This window comes from Emys orbicularis, chromosome 3, assembly GCF_028017835.1.
Source record: "Emys orbicularis isolate rEmyOrb1 chromosome 3, rEmyOrb1.hap1, whole genome shotgun sequence".
Classification (NCBI taxonomy): Eukaryota; Metazoa; Chordata; order Testudines; family Emydidae; genus Emys; species Emys orbicularis.
In genome coordinates, this window is record NC_088685.1 from 172,772,702 (window position 1) to 172,794,961 (window position 22,260).

Sequence of the window (22,260 nt, forward strand, 5' to 3'; positions counted from 1 at the left end):
TTATACCTTCGGATACATGAATAAAAGAGCCATAGACAGTCAAGCATATGACTCTGAAATCAGAGGACAGAGTTTGGCCAATCATATTTTTAGGTTTTCTGCATTTTCTCTCTGGGTCTCAAACAAATACTTTGTTAGGTTTTCTATAGCTTTCTGTTCCTTCCACTCACACCATTACTTAGTGCTATAGGTGTACTCAGTACTTTTACAGTAGGCAGAAAGTGCAAGACAAATAACAGAATCCCTGCCTTGAGAAGTATTATAGGTGGCACAGGTAGCCTGACATCACATTATCAGATCCTGTTTCCAGTTGCTTATAACTTTGCTAAACTTTAGCCTTTTGGGCTGAAATTTTCAGTGCTGGGTATGTGTCTCAGGCTGAATCTCTTTGGAAATTTTTCAGCAAATATCGTTCAGCTGTTTCTCAGAAAAAGGTTAGAGGAAAATACATTGTTTTGCCCATGTAACAAAATTCTTACAGATGTTTAGTTGAGGAGCTCTAGAGCCTCAGTGCTATGGAGCCAGGGACATGACATTTGGCAGGGGGCTGGCTGTCATGTCAGGGATATGTCTTTTGCCCTCCCCATTAAAATCTGCCCATATTTGGCTCAGATGCAAAAAAAATCATGGTTTGAATATGCACAGTAGAGACTTGTTAGAGTTTGGCAGCTAAATTCTCTGAAGATTCCATCAGTGCTGAGCATGCTCTGGGCTGGGACTGAGCATGACTTTCCCTGCACTGTGGGGGGAAAAATAGTATTTAATTACATAATCACATACTATGTCATAATGCATACTCACAAGGGGGCCAAATTAAGGTGCAAAGGCAACCTGGATTCTGGCATTTCCTAACTCTTGAGTGCTTGACTTTGCAACCTTAACATTCTTTTAATGTAGTTTCTGTGTGTAATACAGTTTAAAGACAGACAGGTGTACAATGCAGTCAAACAGTATGGCTCAGTAATATCCGAGGAGCCATAGAGTGTTGTACAGTCATTGTATCTGGAATATTTTATGGAAAGGATGGGTTTGATGGAGGATTTTGAAGGAAGAGAAAAGGCTTGGCATATGTTAACTGGGAGGATGCTCCATGCTTAGGCATTGGCATGAGACAAGGTTTGGAGTTGTAAATAGAGAAAGGAGAAAAAGGGTATGTGTATACCTGGAGCTGGCAGTATGATGCCCAGCTCTCATTGAGCTAGCGTGCTAAAAATAGCAGTGTAGCCATGGTGGTACAGGCAGTGGCGAGCGGCGGGATGAGCTAGCTGCCCCGAGTACAAACCTAGCCATTGGTACATACTTGAGCTGCTAGCCCGAGCGGCTGCCCATGTTACTGTGGCTACGCTACCCTAGCACAATGAGAAGTAGTGTGAGCATGTCTCCTCAAGCTGGGAATCACACTCTCCCCAGCTGAAGTGTAGACATACTCAAAGGAAGCCATAAGGAGTGAGTCTGGGTGGACTGGATAGTCACTGTTAAGAAACCAGGGCCGGCTCCAGGCACCTGCCCACGAAGCATGTGCTTGGGGCGGCGCCTGGGGGGGGGCGGCGCGGCGGGGCGCTCCGGCCCAAGAGCGGGGCCGCGACTGGGCTCGCCGCCCTCCCTGCGGCGCTCCGGCCAGTCGGGGAGAGCGGAGAGCCCCGGCCGGGCTCGCCGCCCTCCCCCCGGCGCTCTGGCCGCCGGGGAGAGCGGAGAGCCCCGGCCAGGCTCGCCACCCTGCTCCCGGCACTCTGGCCACCGGGGAGAGCGGAGAGCCCCGGCCGGGCTCGCCGCCCGGCTTCCGGCACTCTGGCCGCCGGGGAGAGCGGAGAGCCCCGGCCGGGCTCTCCGCCCTGCTCCTGGCGCTCTGGCCGCCGGGGAGAGCAGAGCCGCGGCGGGCTCGCAGCCCTCCCCCCGGCGCTCCAGCCAGTCGGGGATTGCGGGCCCGCGGCCGGGCTCGGCGCCCTCCCCTGCCGCAATGGGGGGGGGCGGCCGGTGGCTTTTTTGCCTCGGGCGGCAAAAAAGCCAGAGCCGGCCCTGTAAGAAACACACAACCACATTCTCCTTGTATATATACCTCTCTTCGTCGTCTGCCTCTTCATATCTCCTTCCTGTTGCCATGCGAGATGACAAAACTGGTGCTATCTCTCCAGATGTAGTCTAGATAGTTTCTGGTTTTTATAGAAAACCACATAGGAACAACATTACATATTATTTATAAATAACTTCTATAAATAGACTAATGATCAATAGAATGCTTTGTTATAAAAGCTGATAAATAGTGTTCAACCCAAAGGCAGTGGCCCCTAAGCAGGAATATTTTTGCCCCTCCCCCACAACTCATACTAAAAAAAGCAAATAGGGGGCCACCTTGAGCTGCTTGGGGCTCTAAGCAATTGCTTCGTCTCCTTATGCCTAACGATAGCTCTGGTTCAGCCTCTACAGTGATGGGATACATAAATACCTAGACAAGAGAGTGATCAAGAATGCTCTCGCTCTCTTTTAGTAGTGGTAGTAAATAATAAACAATGTAGCCTAAATCTGACTTGTTTGACATGAAAACGGGACTACCAGGGAAAACCCAACTTGCTGGAAAATTTGAAGGAAGGAAGCAAGCAAAACCTGCTACTTGTACTAGACCCAATCTCTTATGTTCAAAGATTGTGTTTTCACAGAATATCAGGGTTGGAAGGGACCTTAGGAGGTCATCTAGTCCAACCCCTGCTCAAAGCAGGACTAATCCCCAGACAGATTTTTGCCCCAGATCCCTAAACAGCCCCCTCAAGGATTGAACTCACAACCTTGTGTTTAGCAGGCCAATGCTCAAACCGCTGAGCTATCGCTCCCCCCTGTGGATTGGGTAGTATGGCGCAAGGGATCAGCAGGAACCTGTATATATCTTGGAGTTGACCAGGGCTAGGAAGCAGCCTTGCGGCATGGGGCCTGAGAAATTGGTCTTGTGGAGACTTATTTTAACCTGAGATCACTGATTCTTGTTTACTAAACTGACCACCTTTTTATTAACCTGAGAAGGCCATGGAAAATAGTAGAAGTGTCCTGTCTTTGCTCAACCAAATCTGTAAGCAATGACTGGATGCAGAGGATACACTAAATGTGATAAGGCCATAACTGTCCTTGATGTTAATGCCTAAGGCCAACATTTCCCAAATTGGATGCATAAAATGAATAAAATGGGTCTAATTTTCAAAACATTCCCAGTTCCCATTGAAGTCCATTAGAGTTGTGGGTGATTTGAAAATCAGGCTATTTTTCTTTTTAAGTGCTTAAATATGGAGGTAGGTGCCTAACTTTAAGCACTCACTTTTTGGAAATGTTGGACCTCATTTTCAAATGAGGGCATGTAAGCTGAGCCCCCCACTAAATATGTGCAGGAAACAACTGGGTGTTTGCTTATGCCAATAGGGGAGCTATTAATAAATACCTGTTTGTGCATCCAGGTATCTGATTCTGTGCACAGAGTCCAGATTTGTCCATGTGTGGGGGCAGTTTAGGTGCCCAACTGATCATTTGATCCTAAGAGTCACTGTCTCAGCTCCACTACATTTATCATGTTCTCACATTCCGTGTTTGAGCTAAAATATGTTACTCTTATGTGCATATTGTTTGTCTTAGCAAAAGGCACTAATGGCTAACCCCTCAATCTGTAGTGCAACAGTGGCATTAAAATACTACAGCAATGGGGACCATACTGGTCGAATCCCCATTGCGATTGATGAGTTAATGGGAATTGAGTGCCTGACCTCGAGTATGGAAGTGTATAGCTCTACAAATAGACTTTGTTTCCCCATAAAGGAGTTGTCTACAGCATTTCTTAGATTTCAAATAGGAATGTATAATGGTTTTGCTCTTCTTTACTATTGGCTACTATAGAGGATTTTAGTTCAATGGGCAGGTAAGGTGGTTTTTGCATTATCTGCGCATGCTGACCTAAAAACAAATACAAGTTAGGATATGAATTGTTTGCATTCTGTGAAAAGACCAGGAAATGATGAAGCTTCATGGCAGAGTCGTTAATGCAACCTCATAATTCACTACGACAATATGCATTTTCCTTTCTGTGTTTTCCTGTTACTCAGTTCCTGTCAGGTTTGTTCAAAACGTGCTGCTGTAAAGACACATTTTAGAACATTTACATTTTTTGTGGAGCTGTAGGGGTTGGAACATATTTGCTGACTCATGTAATTGGCAGGTGCTTGAGAAATAGTGTAAAAATATTATTGAAACACCATGCGTACATTACTGCTTAAATACATTTAATTTGAGAGTATCTGTTGTAAACAAGAAAACAGGAGGCAAGATACTAATTTTTCCTCAGTTATACAGCCTGTGTCCTCAGATCCCTGAATCGTATTGGCGGGTAGCAATTGATTTATCCGGGATCGATATATCGCGTCTCGTTAAGACGCGATATATCGATCCCCGAATGTGCTCACCGTCGACTCCGGAATGCCACCAGAGCGAGCGGCGGTAGCGCAGTCGACGGGGGAGCCGCGGCCGTCGATCCCGCGCCGTGTGGACCCCAGGTAATTCGATCCAAGATACTTCGACTTCAGCTACGCTATTCGCGTAGCTGAAGTTGCGTATCTTGGATCGATTTCCCCCCCCCCCCCCCAGTGTAGACCAGAAGTGCAAGTGATGTTCCCATTGCTTCCTTCCCCCAAGTTCAGCTGGCAGGGAACAGCTTGGACCATAGGGGCCCCGGCAGGGGGAGGCCCCTATAGGCTTTGTGTTGAGTGACTGCATCACATATTAAGCTGGGGGGAGAGGGGAGGCTGTTGCCCCGCTTGCTAGAGGAAAGTGTGTACCTCTTTAAGAGATAGAGAGGCATGGAGTGAGTTTGCAGCAGCTGGGGAAAAGATCAGTGTGGTGATACTGACGCATTCCACCCCCCTCTGTCCCCCCCCCGTGACGAGAAGAGAGGGGATGCTATATAAGTAGATGTCAGGGAGAAGCTGTCTCTCTCCACCTAATCTGGCCCTGGCCCCTCTTTGGACAATTCTGAGGCAGATCTGGTTGCCCGCAGCCCCAGGAAAGAAGAGAGTTTGAGGGCACTTGGCACTGCTGCAGCCTTCCCCAGGCATGCTGGAGGTCCTTACTCAGGGTTATTCTTGAAGAGATTTTTATTTTTAAATCAAGCATATGAGACATAGTTGAAAGTTATTAATATAGGTTAGCTTTAGTTGAAATTGACATTGTAACAGACAGCATACGTGCACCTGTTGTTTGATTGAACCATGGTCTAGCCAGGAACTCCTGAGTTCTGATTCCGCCTCCAGTTCCGATTCTCTTGGTAGCCTTGAGCAAGTCCAATAAATACCCTGCCTCGGTTTTCCCACTTGTAAAATGGGATAACTATATTTGCCTATGGTATATATCATAGTGCATGCTGACCCTTTACAGTAGGCTCAAGGCCCTGCACAGCTCTCTTTTCAATTCAGCCCAGAACCAAGGCATTCTGTGACTTATAGTCCAGAGCTATAAGCCTCCCAGCAAGGAATAAAGATAAAAAGCTCCTTTTTTCACTGTGCAAGAAGAGACCTGAAAGGACAGGTGGTGGGTCTCTTCTGGCCTAGCTGGCTGTTGGAGGAACTGCGCAAAGCTGTCTGGATGGAGCAGAAAAGCTATGAGAAGTAGATTTTTTTTCCTTCTATTTTGAAGTTGCTAGGTTCTGGAGAGAGCTGAATCTCTCAGGAGGAAGCAAAGAAAATAGTCCTGGGTGAAAAGGTAACTTAGAGAACAGAACAAGGCACTTGCTGCTTTTTCTTGGGGCCTGTGGCCAGAGCTTCCTGCAGAGGATGGGAGAAAAATACTCTCATCCCTTGGACTCAAATCATAGGAGGGAGGAGCCGGACTTTTGTCACCCTGAAAGAGGTGTAATTTTGATTCAGCCAGAAGGCTAAATGAATGCATTGAAGAGGGAAACTGAGTCAGTGGCCACATATTCATGAAGAGGCAAGCCACTGCTACAGCACCTCACACTTTGACAATGGAAAAATCACAATGTAGATCCACGTGTGATTATTAATACTGCTATCAGAGCTGACGGAACATAACATAATGGAAAAAATTGTCAGAATGATTTTGTATATAACCCAAGATGAGTTTGACATTCTGTCTATGGAGTTTGTAAATGGATATTGAGTGTGAATTTGTAATCCAGGTACGGCTGCTTTAATTTATTTATCATCACCAGGGTTCTGTGTGTGTCGGATGTACATTTATTTACTTTATTTAAGATAACCTGTTGGATGGGAGAAAAGTGCTGTTTGCATGTCCCCAGAATACAAGTTTTTATTATTTATAAACCTATAACTCTGAGGAGGAGACTACTTTCTCTCTCTCAAAATAACATGTGAGCTTGATGTGTCACATTCTGTTTCAGAAGAACATTAAATGGTCCGTTTACTTTGGGTGGAGAAATTCCTGCTGATTTAATTTTATCTAATTGCAATCTTAAAGGACACAAACAGAATTGTTCTTATAATGTTCCTTTGAAATTGCTTTAGTTTCCTCATTTAGCCATAAGCTGTTGTTCAGCTGTAGGCACAGAAGGCTAGATTCTGATCACATCAGGACAGATTCCTCTCATGGCACAGGGTGAGTGCGCGGGCAAATCACACCCATTTACACTGAGAGGAGTGGCTATACCAGAGGGGTAATCTACCTTGGGGAAGGGGAAGTGGAAATGCAGGATTTCCATCCGGGAAGGCAGCTGTAAAATCTGTCGGGTGGCCCACCAGCACTGTCTCCCATCTTGCATGTCATGTGGAAGTCGCAGCTTCCAACCTGTCTGGCTTCACTCGGTGGCCATCCTCCACCCATGTGTTGAGTGGCTCACCCTCACTGATGGAGTGGGCTGTGCAGATTGTTTGTGCTGCTGTGCCCTCTCACCAAGTGAGTTTCCATCACGTGAACGTGGTATTCCACTGCCAACAGCTGAATCTGGAACAAGAGACCGAGTAAGGCCTGCTCAGCACTAGAACGTCCTACTGGCATAGCTACCTCATATAAACTGTATAAACTGCTGGTATAGGCTGTGTCTTTATTAGGAGGATTTACCAATATATCTATCCTGGCAAACCCTTCCTAGTGTAGATAAGGCCTTACTGTGATTTATACTGGCAAATATGGGACTTGTTTAGAGTTGCATTTAAAATATACTCAGAACAAAAGCAAGTAGTCATCAAAGTAAAGTATTTAAAACCTTTTAGGAAGCACAGATAATTTTACTAAAGTGCCCAGGTGACTTAGGAGCATATGACCCTTTTGCAAATGGGGCTTAGGCTCCTAACTTTTGTAAATGTTACCCTGCATCTCTACTTTATTCCCCATCTGAGTTTAAAATGCTTTTCCTTTCACGTTATAGGATTTTGAATGAAAACTATCAAGCTGCTGTCTTTTAAGTACCAAGAAATAAATTGTGTGTGGTGGATTACAAGGTGTTAGCAGGGTTTCCTGAACCTCTTAACAAAGTAATTAATGTCACAACGCTGCTTTAAGATGGCACTTTATAAACTGAACAGTAATTCACTTTTGAAAGCAGAATGATTAATTAAAACCCGCCTCCATCTCTTGGTACTGGTATTGAGCCCCATTTTTTTAAGTGGGTCTGTTCAGAATTGCAGGCCGCCTCCAATCCTCCCTGCTGCCAGACTGCTATCCCTGATGCAGGCAGTTCAGACTAACCTATGGTTTTCGTTGTGTATTCAATGAACTTCACTGAGGGGAAAAATCGGATTGGTCTGATTTACTAATCCTGTGTTTGGGATGTGTCCTACAAAAGAGTCTATTGTAAAAACTAATACACATCTTGAGGCTGATCCTGCTTCCGTTGTCTCAGTGGGAGCAGGAGCTGTCACTATATATGTGGATTTTGCTTTCTAATGGAGGATAGGAAGAGTGAAACAGTGCAGCCAGTACTCACATACTAAGGACACCAAGGAAAAAGCACTGTTAGTTGGTATCAGGAGCCTCTGGTTTGAGGGTTTGTCTGGAAATCTGCTGTTTGTCTCCAATTTCTGGTAGAGCATGAAATGTAGAAGTCATCTGTCACAAAAATATCCATTCCTTGCTTAAGCCTGCAGATAGTTTAAAATGAGAGATGTGCGTAATGTGTAGGTATCACATGGCTTCTAACCAATTGACAAATTGCTCCTTAGAGACTCTGGAGAGGAAGGGTCTTACTGCAAATACAGGCCATGTTCATGAACCTCAGCCAGTTCTTTGAGGAAGTTCGGCTGAATATTTGACATCAGATGAGTGTCATGTGAATTTGTTTCATAACACACAATTTATGCAACTCTACTTAAAATACCCCCTCGTCCTGCGGGTATGCTGAGGTGCCAGATTCACTGCGTTATTTGTGGAAATATTCCCTTAAGAATGACTGTACCTCTGCGAACAGCACACAACTGCAGGGCTGACAAGTGTTCTAGTTACACAGGAGAGACAAGGTGGGGGAGGTAATATCTTTTATTGGACCAACTTCTGTTGGTGAGAGAGACAAGTTTTCGAGCCACGCAGAGCTCTTCTTGAAAGCTCGACTCTGTCTCAGCAACAGTGGTTGGTCCAATAAAAGACATTACCTCACCCACCTTGTCTCTCTCACATCCTGGGATTGACCCAGCTACAACTACACTAGTTACACGTGGACGGTTTCTAGTTTGACGTGGGCAGTATTGATCACTGATGTACAAATACACCAGTACCCAAAATGTGAAGATGCTACTACATATCCAAGTGTTGTAAGAGTCTAGGGACCTGCAACTCCTATTCACTTGGCACCTTTCAAGATTTGGCTTACAGCTGGAAAGGTGTGTCATAGACCAAATAGCAGCCTGCCCATACCACTGATTACCATATTTGAATATTTCCAAATAGCGGTGGTTGAAAATTGTCAGTGTATTTTGGGAAAAGCCTCAAAAATGGATTTTTTCCCCATTTTTTTTTTTTTTTGGACAAAAATCACCCCTCAATTTAATTTGCTTTTTTCCACCCTTTTCTTCCCATCCTTTTTTCAGTGGCCGGAAGGAAAAAGGAGAAGAAAAGGAAATAGAATGTCCAAAGGGAGAAAGAGGGGAAACTTGGAAAAACCCTCCCATTGCTATCATGTGGGCCAATGTCTGAAAACATATGTAGCCACATACATGTGTACATATATCTCATATTTTATATTCACTTTCCATCAGGAAAGGCACCCTTGAATATCATTCTGAGGCTTCCTAGCTGAGGCCATGATCCAAAGCCCATAGAAGTCGATGGAAAGTCTTCCTTGGACTTCAGTCAGCTTTGCCGCCACCTGCATCTGCAGTATGTTTTGATTAAAAATAAATATCAGTGCAACACATCCAATAACATGGGATATTGGGATGGATTTTCAGGCACTGTGCTCTATTTAGGCAAATGCAAATAATTCTGGTTATAGTTGTGGGCCTGCAGTTTTGATCACTCACAAACCGAATTCTGATTTGTCAGCTCAACTAGACCTTGGCCACACTTAAAGTTGTGCCACTTTAAACATGCTGATATAGTAAAAGTGGCAAAAACTGCCAGAGTAGACATAGTTATGTTGGCATAAAAATGCTTGTTCTGCTACAGCTTTATTCCAGTTTGGCAAAGTGAAATAAGCTATACTGGTATAATTGCATCTCTACTAGGGCTTATACTGGCATAGCTATGTTCACCCCTCTTCCTCCTCCTCCCCAAAATTGCATCCCTAACTAACATAGCTATGCCAGTAAAACTTTTGCATGTAGACGTAAGGCCTGATTCTGTGAGGTGCTAAGTGCACTTCTAATAGTTTCATGCAACATTAAAGCTGAGAAATCAAGTCCTCAAAAATCTGGTAATTCCCAAAGGTAAGGCTATTATTACAAGCATTAACTCAGCCATGTATTTATGGTGTTTTTATGGTAACTGTTAAAAAAACAACGTAAGAACAAATTGCAACTTCTTGTGTTGCAAACTGAAGCTCTCAGTGGAAATGGTGATTTTTTGCCGCAGTGATCTGAGTCATGAGATGTATTCCATTCTCTTTTTCTTAGAGATAAACATGTGAATTATAACAGCAACAAAACCCCTTATTATAGGATGCTAGGTCAGGGCAGAGCGTTAGAGCAATTGTGTAAAATTTTCCTTTGTCCAGGGTCTTGTTTTAATAGAGGAAAGCTAATTGCTGATGCAGATCACATAGTGATTCTTATGAAAGTCAATGGTACCAAACACGTGTTGAAGAAAACACTGCATGCCACAAGACCTAGTGCTATAGATAGTAAATTATAATAACTTTATGAGAGATTAGGTTATGTACAGAAATACAATTATACAAATGAAATTTATTTGCAGGTTGTTTGAAGTACAAACTATACCCTTTATGGTTTGATCTGCAATGGGTATATGGATTATAGATATGGGTACATAAGAAATTTTAGATTTGTATAGTATCTAAGTACTTTATAACTATCCTCTTATCACCTGAGTAGCCCTTACATGAGTTTGTTCATGAATATGTGGGACCAGGGATGTATGCAGGGTTCATTTCCCTCCACCAATTCAAGTGCAGCCAGTTCTGGTGTGGGAAGAATCAGCTGTTTAACAATGCACAGCATCTCTACGCAACAGTTTAGGACAGGAAGTGAAGCCAAATGTGGTGATATGTTCTTTACATTAAGCATTCAGGAAAAGAAACACATACAAAAAGGAAGCTATAAAACTGTTATTAAAAAGCAAGATTAGTTCCAACTTCATGTGTTAACAAAACAGAGCATTATAAATAAGCTTTTAGCTCATGTAGTTGAGGCTCATATACTAAGCTTCAGAGGTCCCAGGTTCGATCCCACTTGCTAACGACTGGGATTTGACGGCGTTACAAAGATACAGTGTAAATATTTGAAACTGCAGGGGGAACGCTATCCTACCTGGAATATGGCCTGACAGTGAGGCTAAAACCTTGACTTCTGTGCACAGTGCAAGGGAATCTGTGTTGACCATAAGTGGTCTATATCATCATTTCACTGTGTGCCTCCTCCAGGAGACATTACCTCCTACAACCCAGTTCCTCCACAGCTAACTACATGGCAGGATGTTGATTGAGTACTGATTCAAAAAGTGTGCAACCTGCTCAGTCAAGGACACCAGTGCTTGCAGCACCCGGAGTTTATCCAGAAAGGTTTCCATCCAGCAAAGCACTTAAGCACATGCATAACTCGAAGCATGTGGATAGACGTATCGACTCCAATAGAATGTTGAAGTCACTATTGTGACACTATTCATGTGCTTTCGTGTTTTGCTATATCAGGGCTCAAGTGCTGACAAAGTTCAATCTTGCTTAGCCTGTGATATCTGACTGTACGTGGAACAGCTACTAAGTCACTTTGAGCCAAGATCTGAGAGGGAATGATTAGGATGTATGTGCATACCACATTGTTCCATCCACTAGGCAGACAACAGAGCAGTGGTTCTCAACCTATTTACTATTGTGGTCCTCATATGCAGCTCTCTGTGTTATGTGGTCCGCAGCAACGCAATATACACCTCTATCTCGATATAACGCTGTCCTCGGGAGCCAAAAAATCTTACCGCGTTATAGGTGAAACCGCGTTATATTGAACTTGCTTTGATCCACCGGAGTGCGCAGCCCTGCCCCCCCGGAGTACTGCTTTACCGCGTTATATCCGAATTCTTGTTATATCGGGTCGCGTTATATCGAGGTAGCGGTGTATATACAACCAGTATGGCCCTGAGGATGTCACATGGGTCGCAGCTGTGGGCTGACTGGGCTCTATGGCAGGTTGAGAAGCACTGCCATATTTGTGGTTTAACACCTGTTAAACACAAAGTGTATATTTGTGTTTAAACATGTGGAATACTCAGCTCACAATGTATGCCTATCTAGTCCCAAAATGGAAAACTTGCTGCCAATTCTTGCTGTGCGGGCATGTTGTCAATTTATCTAATTTTGGAAAATCTAGCCTAGGGATTATATAGAAAAATAATGAAATTACAAAGTATCCTTCAATCTGAGGAGTTAATGTGAGGTTGGGATACGTTGTCTATCTTGTCCTCTAGCACTCTATTTTCTTTGACTTGCTCTTTAATGTAACTATAAAAATATTTCTCTGTTTTCTGTCTGTAAATCAGACCCAGAGCAGATCTCTCAATCCAGTCAGTTACAAGGTTCTTGAAGCTCAAAAGTTAGTGCCAGTTTGAGTAAATATACTTGAGCAACTACCTCAGAATATTCAAAATTATATTTCAGCATACATGAATTTTAAGAACTAAACCTGTAAAATTACAAAATGTGCATACTCATATTTAAAAGTTGGCATTTTACAAATCATTTGTGAAAAGTAAAGTGACTTGGAGCAAAGTTGCATATATTTTGTTTCCAAGAAATGTCATGAAATAATATTTGCTATTTTTGCACGACCCTATTTAATATGCATTTTAGTGTATCTAACTGGACTTGCTAGGTTTTATAAAATAAATTTTAAATAAAAACCCTACAAAAATAAAACATTCCACTATATACACACTTCTCTCCCTGGAGAGATGGTGAGAAAGAGAGCTTGTCACGTAATGTGCTCTCATACCACAGTAATGAGGATGGTGGAAGAGCCTATACAGAGTAGAATAGAACTATACCTTGCCCAGCACTGTGGAATCTGAGCCCCTAAGTGTAAATTAGGAAAAAATGACAGCTCTAAAGAACAATTTCCCTTTATGCTAGCACTGTGAGATTGCAGCCATGAGTAAAGGTTTTTCAGATATTCTCCCCAAAAAAGAAATTCCTTTCATGGATGTTCTGCTGATCATACAGTAGCCATCGCTGCCACATGCATATTTGAATAGTCAATTTTGTCTTGTATTCAGCGTATATTCTAGAAAGAACATTACCTTACCTGAGGCTTGGGTGATTATGGAAAAGGGCCATAAAGCTATAAGGCACAAAGCTGCAATAGATTTCAGTAGCTGTAATTGGAAGAACCAGCTGGCAGCAAAGCCTGATCCAGCCCCACTGGAGTCAGTGGCAAAACTCTTATCAATTTAAATGTGAGCAGGATCCTGGCCTTTTCTGTGTGTGGAAAGGAAACGGAAAGGGTGATAGTTTGGCTACTGCCCTTTTCCCGTTGGACTCTAGTTAATGTTTTGCTAAGGTCAAGTGGAGGAAAAGGAACAGAGAAATATCATGGTGACATAGGACTGGAGGGGACCCCCTGAGTAATTGAGGCCAGTCCCCTGCTTTCACAGGCAACCCCTACCACATAATTTATCAAGCTTCATTTTTAAAACTAATTAGGTGGTTTGCCCCCACCACTCCTATTGGGAGCTGTTCCAGGACCTCACTCCTCTGATGATTAGAAACCTACTAATTTCCTGAATTTATTCATAGCTGGTTTATACCTATTTGTTCTTGTGCCAACATAGTCCTTTAGCTTAAATAGCCCTTCTCTCTCCCTGGTGTTTACCATTCTGCTATATTTATAGAGAGCAATCAAATCCTCTCTACGACTTCGTTTTAAAAGGCTAAATAAGCCAAGCTCTCTTAGTCTCCGCTCATAAGATGAGCTCTCCATTCCCCTGATCATCCTAGTAGCTCTTCTCTACATCTGTTCTACTGTGAATTCAGATTGGAGCCTTGGCTAGTAGAAAATAATATAGATCAGCTCCATACTTGAGTAGTGATTTGTGTCTTATTACTGGCTCAATTTGGACTTTGAGTCATAGCCTAAATAGCCTAGAACAGCAAATCACCTTCATATGCCAACCCCTGCCAAGGGCATTGTGTTGGAGGACCAGAACAAATGTCCCTGAAGTGGCTGAGAACTTGTGCAAACGATCTGTGGGACAGAATGTGTTTTTCCCCCCCTCCCCTGATGCCATGTTCTTACTAGAAAATGGTTGCCTGGGTTCAGTGCTTTTCTGATCCTTTTTCACTGCCTTAAAGTTATGTCAAGAGGGAAGATGATCTTTTGTTTTCCTCTGGTGCTTGTACTTGTCCTCAGAAGTTCCTCTGAAGTCCAATATTCTTCATGTAAAAATAAGGGGAAAGGTATTCATTTACATTTTATGTCCAACTTGGGGAGGCATTTAATTAAAACTACCCCCAAAAAATTAAGCCTTTCGGGGCCTGATTTCTGGTCTCGCTTACATCTCTGCATGGCTTTCCCATTTTGTGATCACACTTCATTTTGCAATAGTCTGAGCCTCCACTTGTTTGGATGGAGGGGAAGAATCCTGGGGACTCAGCTCTATGGAAGCCCTTTATTGAGGTACATAGAGGATATTCTGCTTGGATGCTGCATATCAGCACATGTGTAATTCTGAAAAGTGTCAGACACCAATATTTCCTGAAGCATGATCTCCTAGGCCACCGTTAGGGCTGCACTGCTGTTGAGATATTATACCAGGGGTGCTGGAACAATTTGTGTAGTAGGGGTGCTGAGAGTCATTGCACCAAACTGTAAAACCTATATATAATGTAAACCACTTCAAGCCAGGGGGTGCGGGAGCACCCCTAGTTCCAGCACCTATGCATTACACCGAGCAGCGTCAGGAAGCTTCCACAAAATTGCACCACGGTGGCCTTGGATCATATCAGCAGACCATCATACACAGTAGCCTTGAAGTATCTGGCATTTTTAACATCTCTTTGTATCATCTCGATAGTGTGTGGAAGCAGAGTTCTTGGACGTTTTTAGTAGTTTGAATGAAACTTCATCTCTTGTGTAAGCCATTAAGCCAGATTCTGGCCTCAGAGGGTATGAATCTTGAGTTGCTTTTTTGATTTGAGTGCAGCTCTCAGATGTAGATTCTGTTTGACGCACATTGAAGACCACCTGATCCAAAGCCCACTGAAGGCAATGGAAAAACGCCTATTAACTTTAATAAGCTTTGGCGCAAGCCTTAAGATACAGAGCCCTGCATATCTCTTGTAGCTAGGCCCTAATAATAGGATCAAGCCAAAAATATACCATGAATCCAAGCATCTCTGAATTTTGTGGAGTTGTAAATTTAGACCTAGATTCAAAATTTGCAGCATGAGTCCTAGATACATTACTCTCTTACTCAGCTACTGAATCTACTGCCTGCACTAGTTTGAATAATGTCTGCTTGCATTACTGAGCAAACCAAGTTTTACTTTTATTAGCACTTCAGGGCAATATAGCTATGGTGAGCTGAATTCTGTTCTCTCTACCACAATAGCAACAAAATAATCAGTAAAGTTCCAATGACAGCATCTTCATTACTGATGCTGCGTTTGAGAGGCAGAAAAAACACAGGTTGAGCATGCTGTGCAGGCAGTTGGAAAAAATCATCTTTTGACTTGTAAACTGAGCAGCAGATTTGATATGGAGTCACTGGAAGAAAATAAATATGGCATACTGTTGTGTCAGTTTTACTGAATCACTTTTCAGAGTCTACATAAACTTTAAAACAAAAACCAAGCAATGAATTATTTGGTTTTCCACAGAGCGGCAGTGAGCTGAAAGTGGAAGCGGGCCCCAGCCCACAATCCTCAGGAGGTATATAAATGATTGATGGTAAAAGCTTAGATCATCTACTTTAGGAGTGACTGAAGGATAATGTCCCTGCGTGTGTCTGGAATGCAGTGGGAGAGGGGTTCTGAGGGAGAACACCCTGTGACACGCTTCTGAATTTATTCTCTAGATTCTCTTCCTCAGGAGTCGAGGTGGTGGTAGGGGCGTAGGTGAAGAGAGACCCTAGTCTATGTTTTCCCTCTGCCACCCTTGGACACTTCTTCACCAAAGAGCTTTCGAATCCATTTTGCTCCCTCTCTGTTTGCTTTACTTTACTTTTCAAATTATAGATATTTGGCACAAAATTCAGCCATTTAGTCTTGCCCATTTTTACTGATCACCTTGCTTTATTGAGAGCATGAGAAGAGGAGGTATGTGGATGTTGAAATTGTTAGGTTCTTTGTTGTGAGTAGGAAAGTGATTGTTCTGACCTGATGTGTAAATAAGTTTCTGCTGCCATGGGAGTCTTCCCCATCCTCTTTTGACAATTTTTTTCAAAGTTGGTCATAAATTTCCACCCATTCTCTCCCCCCCCCCCCATCTTCACTTTGTTTTGAAGCTGACAGCCACAGGTAGGGCTTTGTAAATGGCAGGAAAGGAGCATTTAAAAAAAAACGTGCTCTTGACAGAAATACAGCAGTGTGAAGCTTGCACAAGTAATTATTTGAAAAATCAAACCTGGATATTTTAGAGATGTTGGACCACATCCTTGGCTGATGTGAATTGGCATAAGTCCATCAACTTCAATGGAGCCATGTCTGTTATATAGACCAGCTGAAGATCTAGCCCATCATTCCAAAAAAAAAAAAAAAAAAAAAAAAAGAGAGAGAGAGGGAAATTCCCTGGGATTTGCCGTTATGATAATGACACTCAGCCTGTATATATAATGCTTTTGCTTACAAATTAACCTTCATGCCTCTGTGAGGTAGGTAAGTAAGTAAACTAGCTCAATGTTACAAATGAGGAAATTTGCCTAGGAGGTTAAGAAACTTGCTTAGAGCCAACAAGAGATTTAGGAGCAGAGCTGGGATTTAACCTTCAAGAATTCCTCATTTTGCTCAGGCTACTAGGCAGACATCCTGTCAATGACAGCACACTTGCATACTTGGTAGCGTCACATGGCATTAATTTGAAACAGTTGTCCAGCTAATTGCATGGCAAATTCTGGATTCAAGGCATATTTATTACAAAGGTCAACAACCCCCTTTTATCCAGTAAAACGCATATTTCTTATGGTGCATAAAAATCAGTACACTTCAATGACTGCGGTGAGTGAATGCCTTCTGGGAGAGGGCCTGTGTTAAGTCAGTGGATGCTAGCTTCTTATGAGGCTTGGGACCATGTTTTAATCATTAATCTTGATCTATGCAATTTGATCCAGAAAGCAAATATTTAAGACAGAAAAATGTCATTTAAACAATGAGCACTATTATTATTAATAATGATGATAAAGCTATTTATTGCAGCAGGGTATTTAGCGTTACCATGATATTTGCAGATTCCCTATTGTTAGAATATGAGATCAGGCAAATAAGATGGTAAATTTATACTGCACTTGGCACATAAATGTCCAGTTTTAATAACGTGCATGGTTCTCTGTAAGGGGAGTAGAAGGAGAGGGAACTAACCGACATGGTACCTTTACTAATGTCTCTGACGCTAGCCCTGGGGAAAACAAATTGTGCCTACAGAATAGGTGGAATTGGAGCTTATAAGGATGGGTTCAATACATACTGACGCTTGAAATATAGCTGACATTCCTCCATAGAGTTCAGAGATAAAATTGGTTCATATGTTACAAGGTACCAAACTGGATTTTACAGAAGAATGTAGCATAGCTTATAAAATACAGTTTGTCAGTACATATGGATTAATGTACCAGACGGCCAGTGTCATCCACTCAAGAGGAAAACATTTATACTTTAGTGGAAAAGAAGGAAGCGGAAGGAAAGCTCATGGAATCGCACAGAAATTCTGGTTTGGTGGTGAAGTTTTCTTGATCTCTTACATATTTCTTCATTCTTAACCCTCTGTGGCAAAGAGGCCCATTTGCTGGTTCATTTCTCTTGTCAGGCCTAACACTGTTGTCATAATCGGTATCTAAAAAGTGTTGTGTAAGATATAATTGGAAAACTAATAACTTACTGATCTTTAGTATTCTTGTGTGATGTATGTATGGGACGGGTACAAAGGAAATTGTCTCATGACATTAGTATGAGTGTGGCTTGGTTTTTAGGGAGTTTTTGCTGAACTCCCATAATTTAACACAGAAAATGAAAAAATGGCAAATTAAAAAAAAATTATCACTTACAAGAAATGAGGCTGCAATAAAGCAGAGGTGCTGGGTTGAAATTTGGAGCTCAGAAATTTAAACAATCCTTACCTTGCAATAATGATACTTTTGACGCATGTTTTTCTCTAGGCAAAGGAGATGTTTTTGGCGATGTGTTCTGGAAAGAAGCTACCCTTGCTCAGTCCTGTGCTAATGTAAGAGCCTTGACTTACTGTGACCTTCATGTGATTAAAAGGGATGCCTTACAGAAAGTGCTGGAGTTCTATACAGCCTTTTCTCACTCCTTCTCCAGGAACCTCATCTTAACCTACAACTTGAGAAAAAGGGTAAGGAGCTTCATTTTTAACATATGGATTCTACAAATAATCACTTCTAAAGACTGTCCCTGTAACTGGTTTGAATTTTGCCGTTTCTCTTGCTCTTTCATAAAGGTGTAGGTTGATCAGCGACATTGCTAGAGTCAAAAAGTCACATCTGTAGGTGCATAATCAGATGTGGGTATGTCAAAAGTCCTTTATTTTAATTTATAAGAAGTAATCTCAGAAAAATACTTGTAAGTTGCCATGCTATTGTGATCAGTTGCTCATTGTTTTTGCACTGTTGATAAACTACATTCACTGATTTCTGCTGCTTTAGTGTGGCAGAATAATTAAAAAAGGAGGGGGCATTATTTAATCAGTTATGAGAGACTGAGGAAAAGGCATGAAATCTGATATATGGAAGAAAAACCTTTGCAAGTTTGTAATTCTGCAGTTGCAATAGCAATATAATATAAGCATGAACGATTTTATCAGGAGTTGTTTCTTCTAGCTACAAATACATTTTGGAAGTACTTTGCTGACTTAATTGATTTGTTTGTTCTCTCTCTTCCTCCTTTCCCCTCCCCCCCTCCCCCGGTTCAGGTTTTTTTTTCAATTCTTCTTCTTGTGTGTTTTAAATCCAAGACTTACTGTGTCAGGTGCAAATTATAAAAAACAATATACCATTTTAAATTCCCTATGTAATCTCAACAAGGAGTCTGGTGGCACCTTAAAGACTAACAGATTTATTTGGGCATAAGCTTTAGAGGGTAAAAAACCACTTCTGAAGAAGTAGTTTGGATAAGTGGTTTTTTATCCACAAAAGCTTATACCCCAATAAATCTGTTAGTCTTTAAGGTGCCACCAGCCTCCTTGTTGTTTTTGTGGATGCAGACTAACACGGCTACCCCCTGATACGTGACACTATATAATCTCAGTGAACCACTGCTGTGGAATTTTATTAAAATGGTAGTACATATAGTTCAATTAATATGATTCCATGATGCAGTGTAGAAGAGAGAAGAATATGAAATTGTGAATAATTGGAGTCCACTGGAGCTATTTTTTAAATAATATTTTAATAGAAAGCGGTACATAATCACCTAACATGTATTTTTGGTAGACTTTTTTGTTCCTAAGAAATTCTCCATGGTAACTATCAAGTGCCACAAAACTTCTAGCTAATTATAGCTGAATACACAGCAGAACTCTTTTTCAGCCTTTTTGTAAAATGATGACAGTGTGAAAGTAGAATTTAACCCCAGCTGGCTAATTCTTGGCACTCTGGGTCTACTCTAGGCATGTTGAAATTTATAATACTTCACACATCAATAACTCATTCCATCCATTTGCACCCTTTACAAATATCAATTAATTTCGGACCCTAGTATGCTATAAGGTAGGTAAGTATTATCCCCATTTTTGACACAAAATCAAAGCAACAATGACAAATTATTATTACAAAATTAACAAGCCAACTCCTGGACATGTAAATTCTATTTGTTTTTCAGGGAATCCTTACCTTACAGGATGAATTCCACTGAATGGTACTGAGTTTCTGTCACAGACATTTGCTTCCTATAGGACAAGGGGAAATGCAAGGCTACACGACTGTTAACTAACATCCATTCTTATATGGTTGCAGTTAAGATCATCTGGATATTGGTCCTTAAATGTTGTGGCTTTAATAAAGCCCTCTCAATATAGAGATCCTCTGAAGAGTCAATACTCTTGACTCTGTGGGATGAAATAGCCATAGTTATGGTTGTTTAAATATATTGTGGTGAAGGGTAAGAGATTGTGTTAGAACTTTTACATCAGCAATTTGAGAATCAGATGTCTGGTCCAAAGCTGTGGATCCTTCCACTGACTCTAATGGGCTTGGATTATGCTCCGGATTCCCAGGCCTGTGTTACAAGACCATCTTTAACCACAAAACATCCTTCCTTCCATGTCAGGTTCTTCTGTGATGCATTTATTACAGAAATGAATTCTGTGATAGCAATTTCCATCAAATTACAGAGCTAATTGGATTTTAATTAGGTTGCAGTCAGTGGAAAAACTACGCTGATTGATAGTGGAAGTAAGATTCAACTGATTCTAGGTTAGCAGGCTGTATTCTTATTTATTTAGTTAGTTTTTTACTTGAAAGAAAGCTGATTGCAATCAGAGGAGCAATCATAAATAACACAAAGAATATACATTTCTGGGGGTTTATTGAAGTGATGATATTTTGTAGTGCTCATGCATCAGATCCATCAGAAAGTGACTTTTCAGAAATTGGAATTTTAAATATTTGTTTTCATACATAATCCATGAATTACTGTGATATCATCACCGTTTAAATACCTGTGTCCAATTTATATAGGAAATTCTCATTAGGTTGTGGCTTTCTAACATTTCTCTGTATTTTTTTTCTGAAAAGAAATCACAGCCAGAAAACAGAATTTTATATGAATTATCCTTGTGATAACTTTCAAAATATAAATATTATAATAGTACTTTGTGCTCCACTAGCACCTTTCATCAGGGAATGTCAAAGTGCTTAACTGGGTGAAGGGTAGCTACTGTATGTGCCCTCTAAATATATTTGTACATTATGAAAGTTCCTGGCAATTAAACAGCAATTTTTGATTGTCAAAAAAGACACCATTTCCCCACTAGCGGTCTCCACCTCTGGGGTGCAGACTCCTTGTTAATAGGAAGCTAGGAAAGTGATCTCCAGAAAAGTCTGCAAGCCCTTTAAGAGTCTGTCTGGAATAGAGCTGTCAGTCTGGGGAGGGCAAGGAACCTGCTCTTCCTGTGACCATGACCTTCCAGAAGCTCTAGTCTGTCATTGCAGACAGTTACTCATATCATGCAGCGGGAGCATTGGGGCCCAGAGTTGTTTCACTGAGTCCCAGATACAGTTGCGTTTGTATCCTGGTGGAAAAATATGGCAGAATTAAAGCTGCTCAAAGCAACATTAGCTCCCCTCCTGAACCCTCAGAGAGGGGGGTGAGGCAAAGGCACTGGGGACATGGGCTCAGCCAGTGGCAGTATAGCTCCTAAGGGGGCCATGCTAAAAGAGGCAGAAGTTCCATGGGTAAACCTTGGAGGAACCCACGATCTCCAGGGAAGAAGCCTGCCTTTCCCCCACAAATTTTCTGACACTGTTGGTTTCATGCTCCCATTAGGAGTCTAGAACTTTTTCTCTTTAAAGGAACAGTGCAGAGGAAAATTCATGGGGAGATGCTTGCACAGTTCCCAGCCACTCTGTCTCGTCCCTCCCCTTAGGCTTTTTTGTGATAAGGCACTTTCTGGCCCTAGATCTTTAACAACATTTGCTAGCATTCAATTTTTGGATAGCTGTCATTAGGATAGTTGGTTGAATGGTTCCCGTCCTTTCTGTTTTTAAATATTTGCTCTCTGGTTGTGTGCATGCTTCATACCCAGTATTTATTCCCACTGTATTGGGGCAAGGTATATTGTCTCCTTCCACTCAGATGCAGCCATAAATGGTGTTATTCCTTTGTTTATTCTTCATGTGATAGAGAACTCTCATTCATGTTTTACTAAAAAGTTGGTCTCGTTAGTGCGCCGTGCTTTGAATACTTTACTGTGCTATTTAAACATTAGGCATTTTAGCTTGGATGGGAAATTAAACAACTGGTTTTGAATGCAGTAGAACAACACAGTTCACAGGTGGAATGGTTCAGCATTTTAATGTTGCCAAATAAACTCATTATAAATGCTTGGAAGGTCTAGACGGGAGGGGTGAGGAGTTTTCCCGATGACAAATTTGTGTCCGAGGTATAGGGAGAAAACGAGAAAGCATAGATTTAGAAAACTAGATGTAGATACAAATTATACTGAAGAGTTACCAGGCAGAAAAGTATGGTACAGAATACGGTCAGCATATAAGTAGAGCAGGCATGAGCTAGTGCCTTAAAGCTCAGGACTCAGAATGGGAGATCATGTCATAAAAGAATGCAATGATGGAAAAGACCTAACCATCCATCTCCCTGCCAGTGTGGAACTGCTCCCTATTGTACATTAGTGTTTCGCTCCATTTGTTTTTTAATTGTGCCATTTGATTGGGGTTCCCACCAGTTCTCTTGGGAATCTATTCCACAGATTAATCAATCAC

The 22,260-nt window shown here is 41.8% G+C and overlaps 1 protein-coding gene across 1 annotated transcript in view; it reads left to right on the top strand.

Annotated features, from left to right (window-relative positions):
• The window catches only part of KCNH1 (potassium voltage-gated channel subfamily H member 1), a 329,239-nt gene that overhangs the window by 185,742 nt on the left and 121,237 nt on the right, over positions 1-22,260 (top strand). Inside the window, exon 10 of the mRNA XM_065401041.1 lies at positions 17,962-18,158. Coding sequence (XP_065257113.1) covers positions 17,962-18,158 — 197 coding nt within the window. The remainder of the gene's footprint in view (positions 1-17,961; positions 18,159-22,260) is intronic.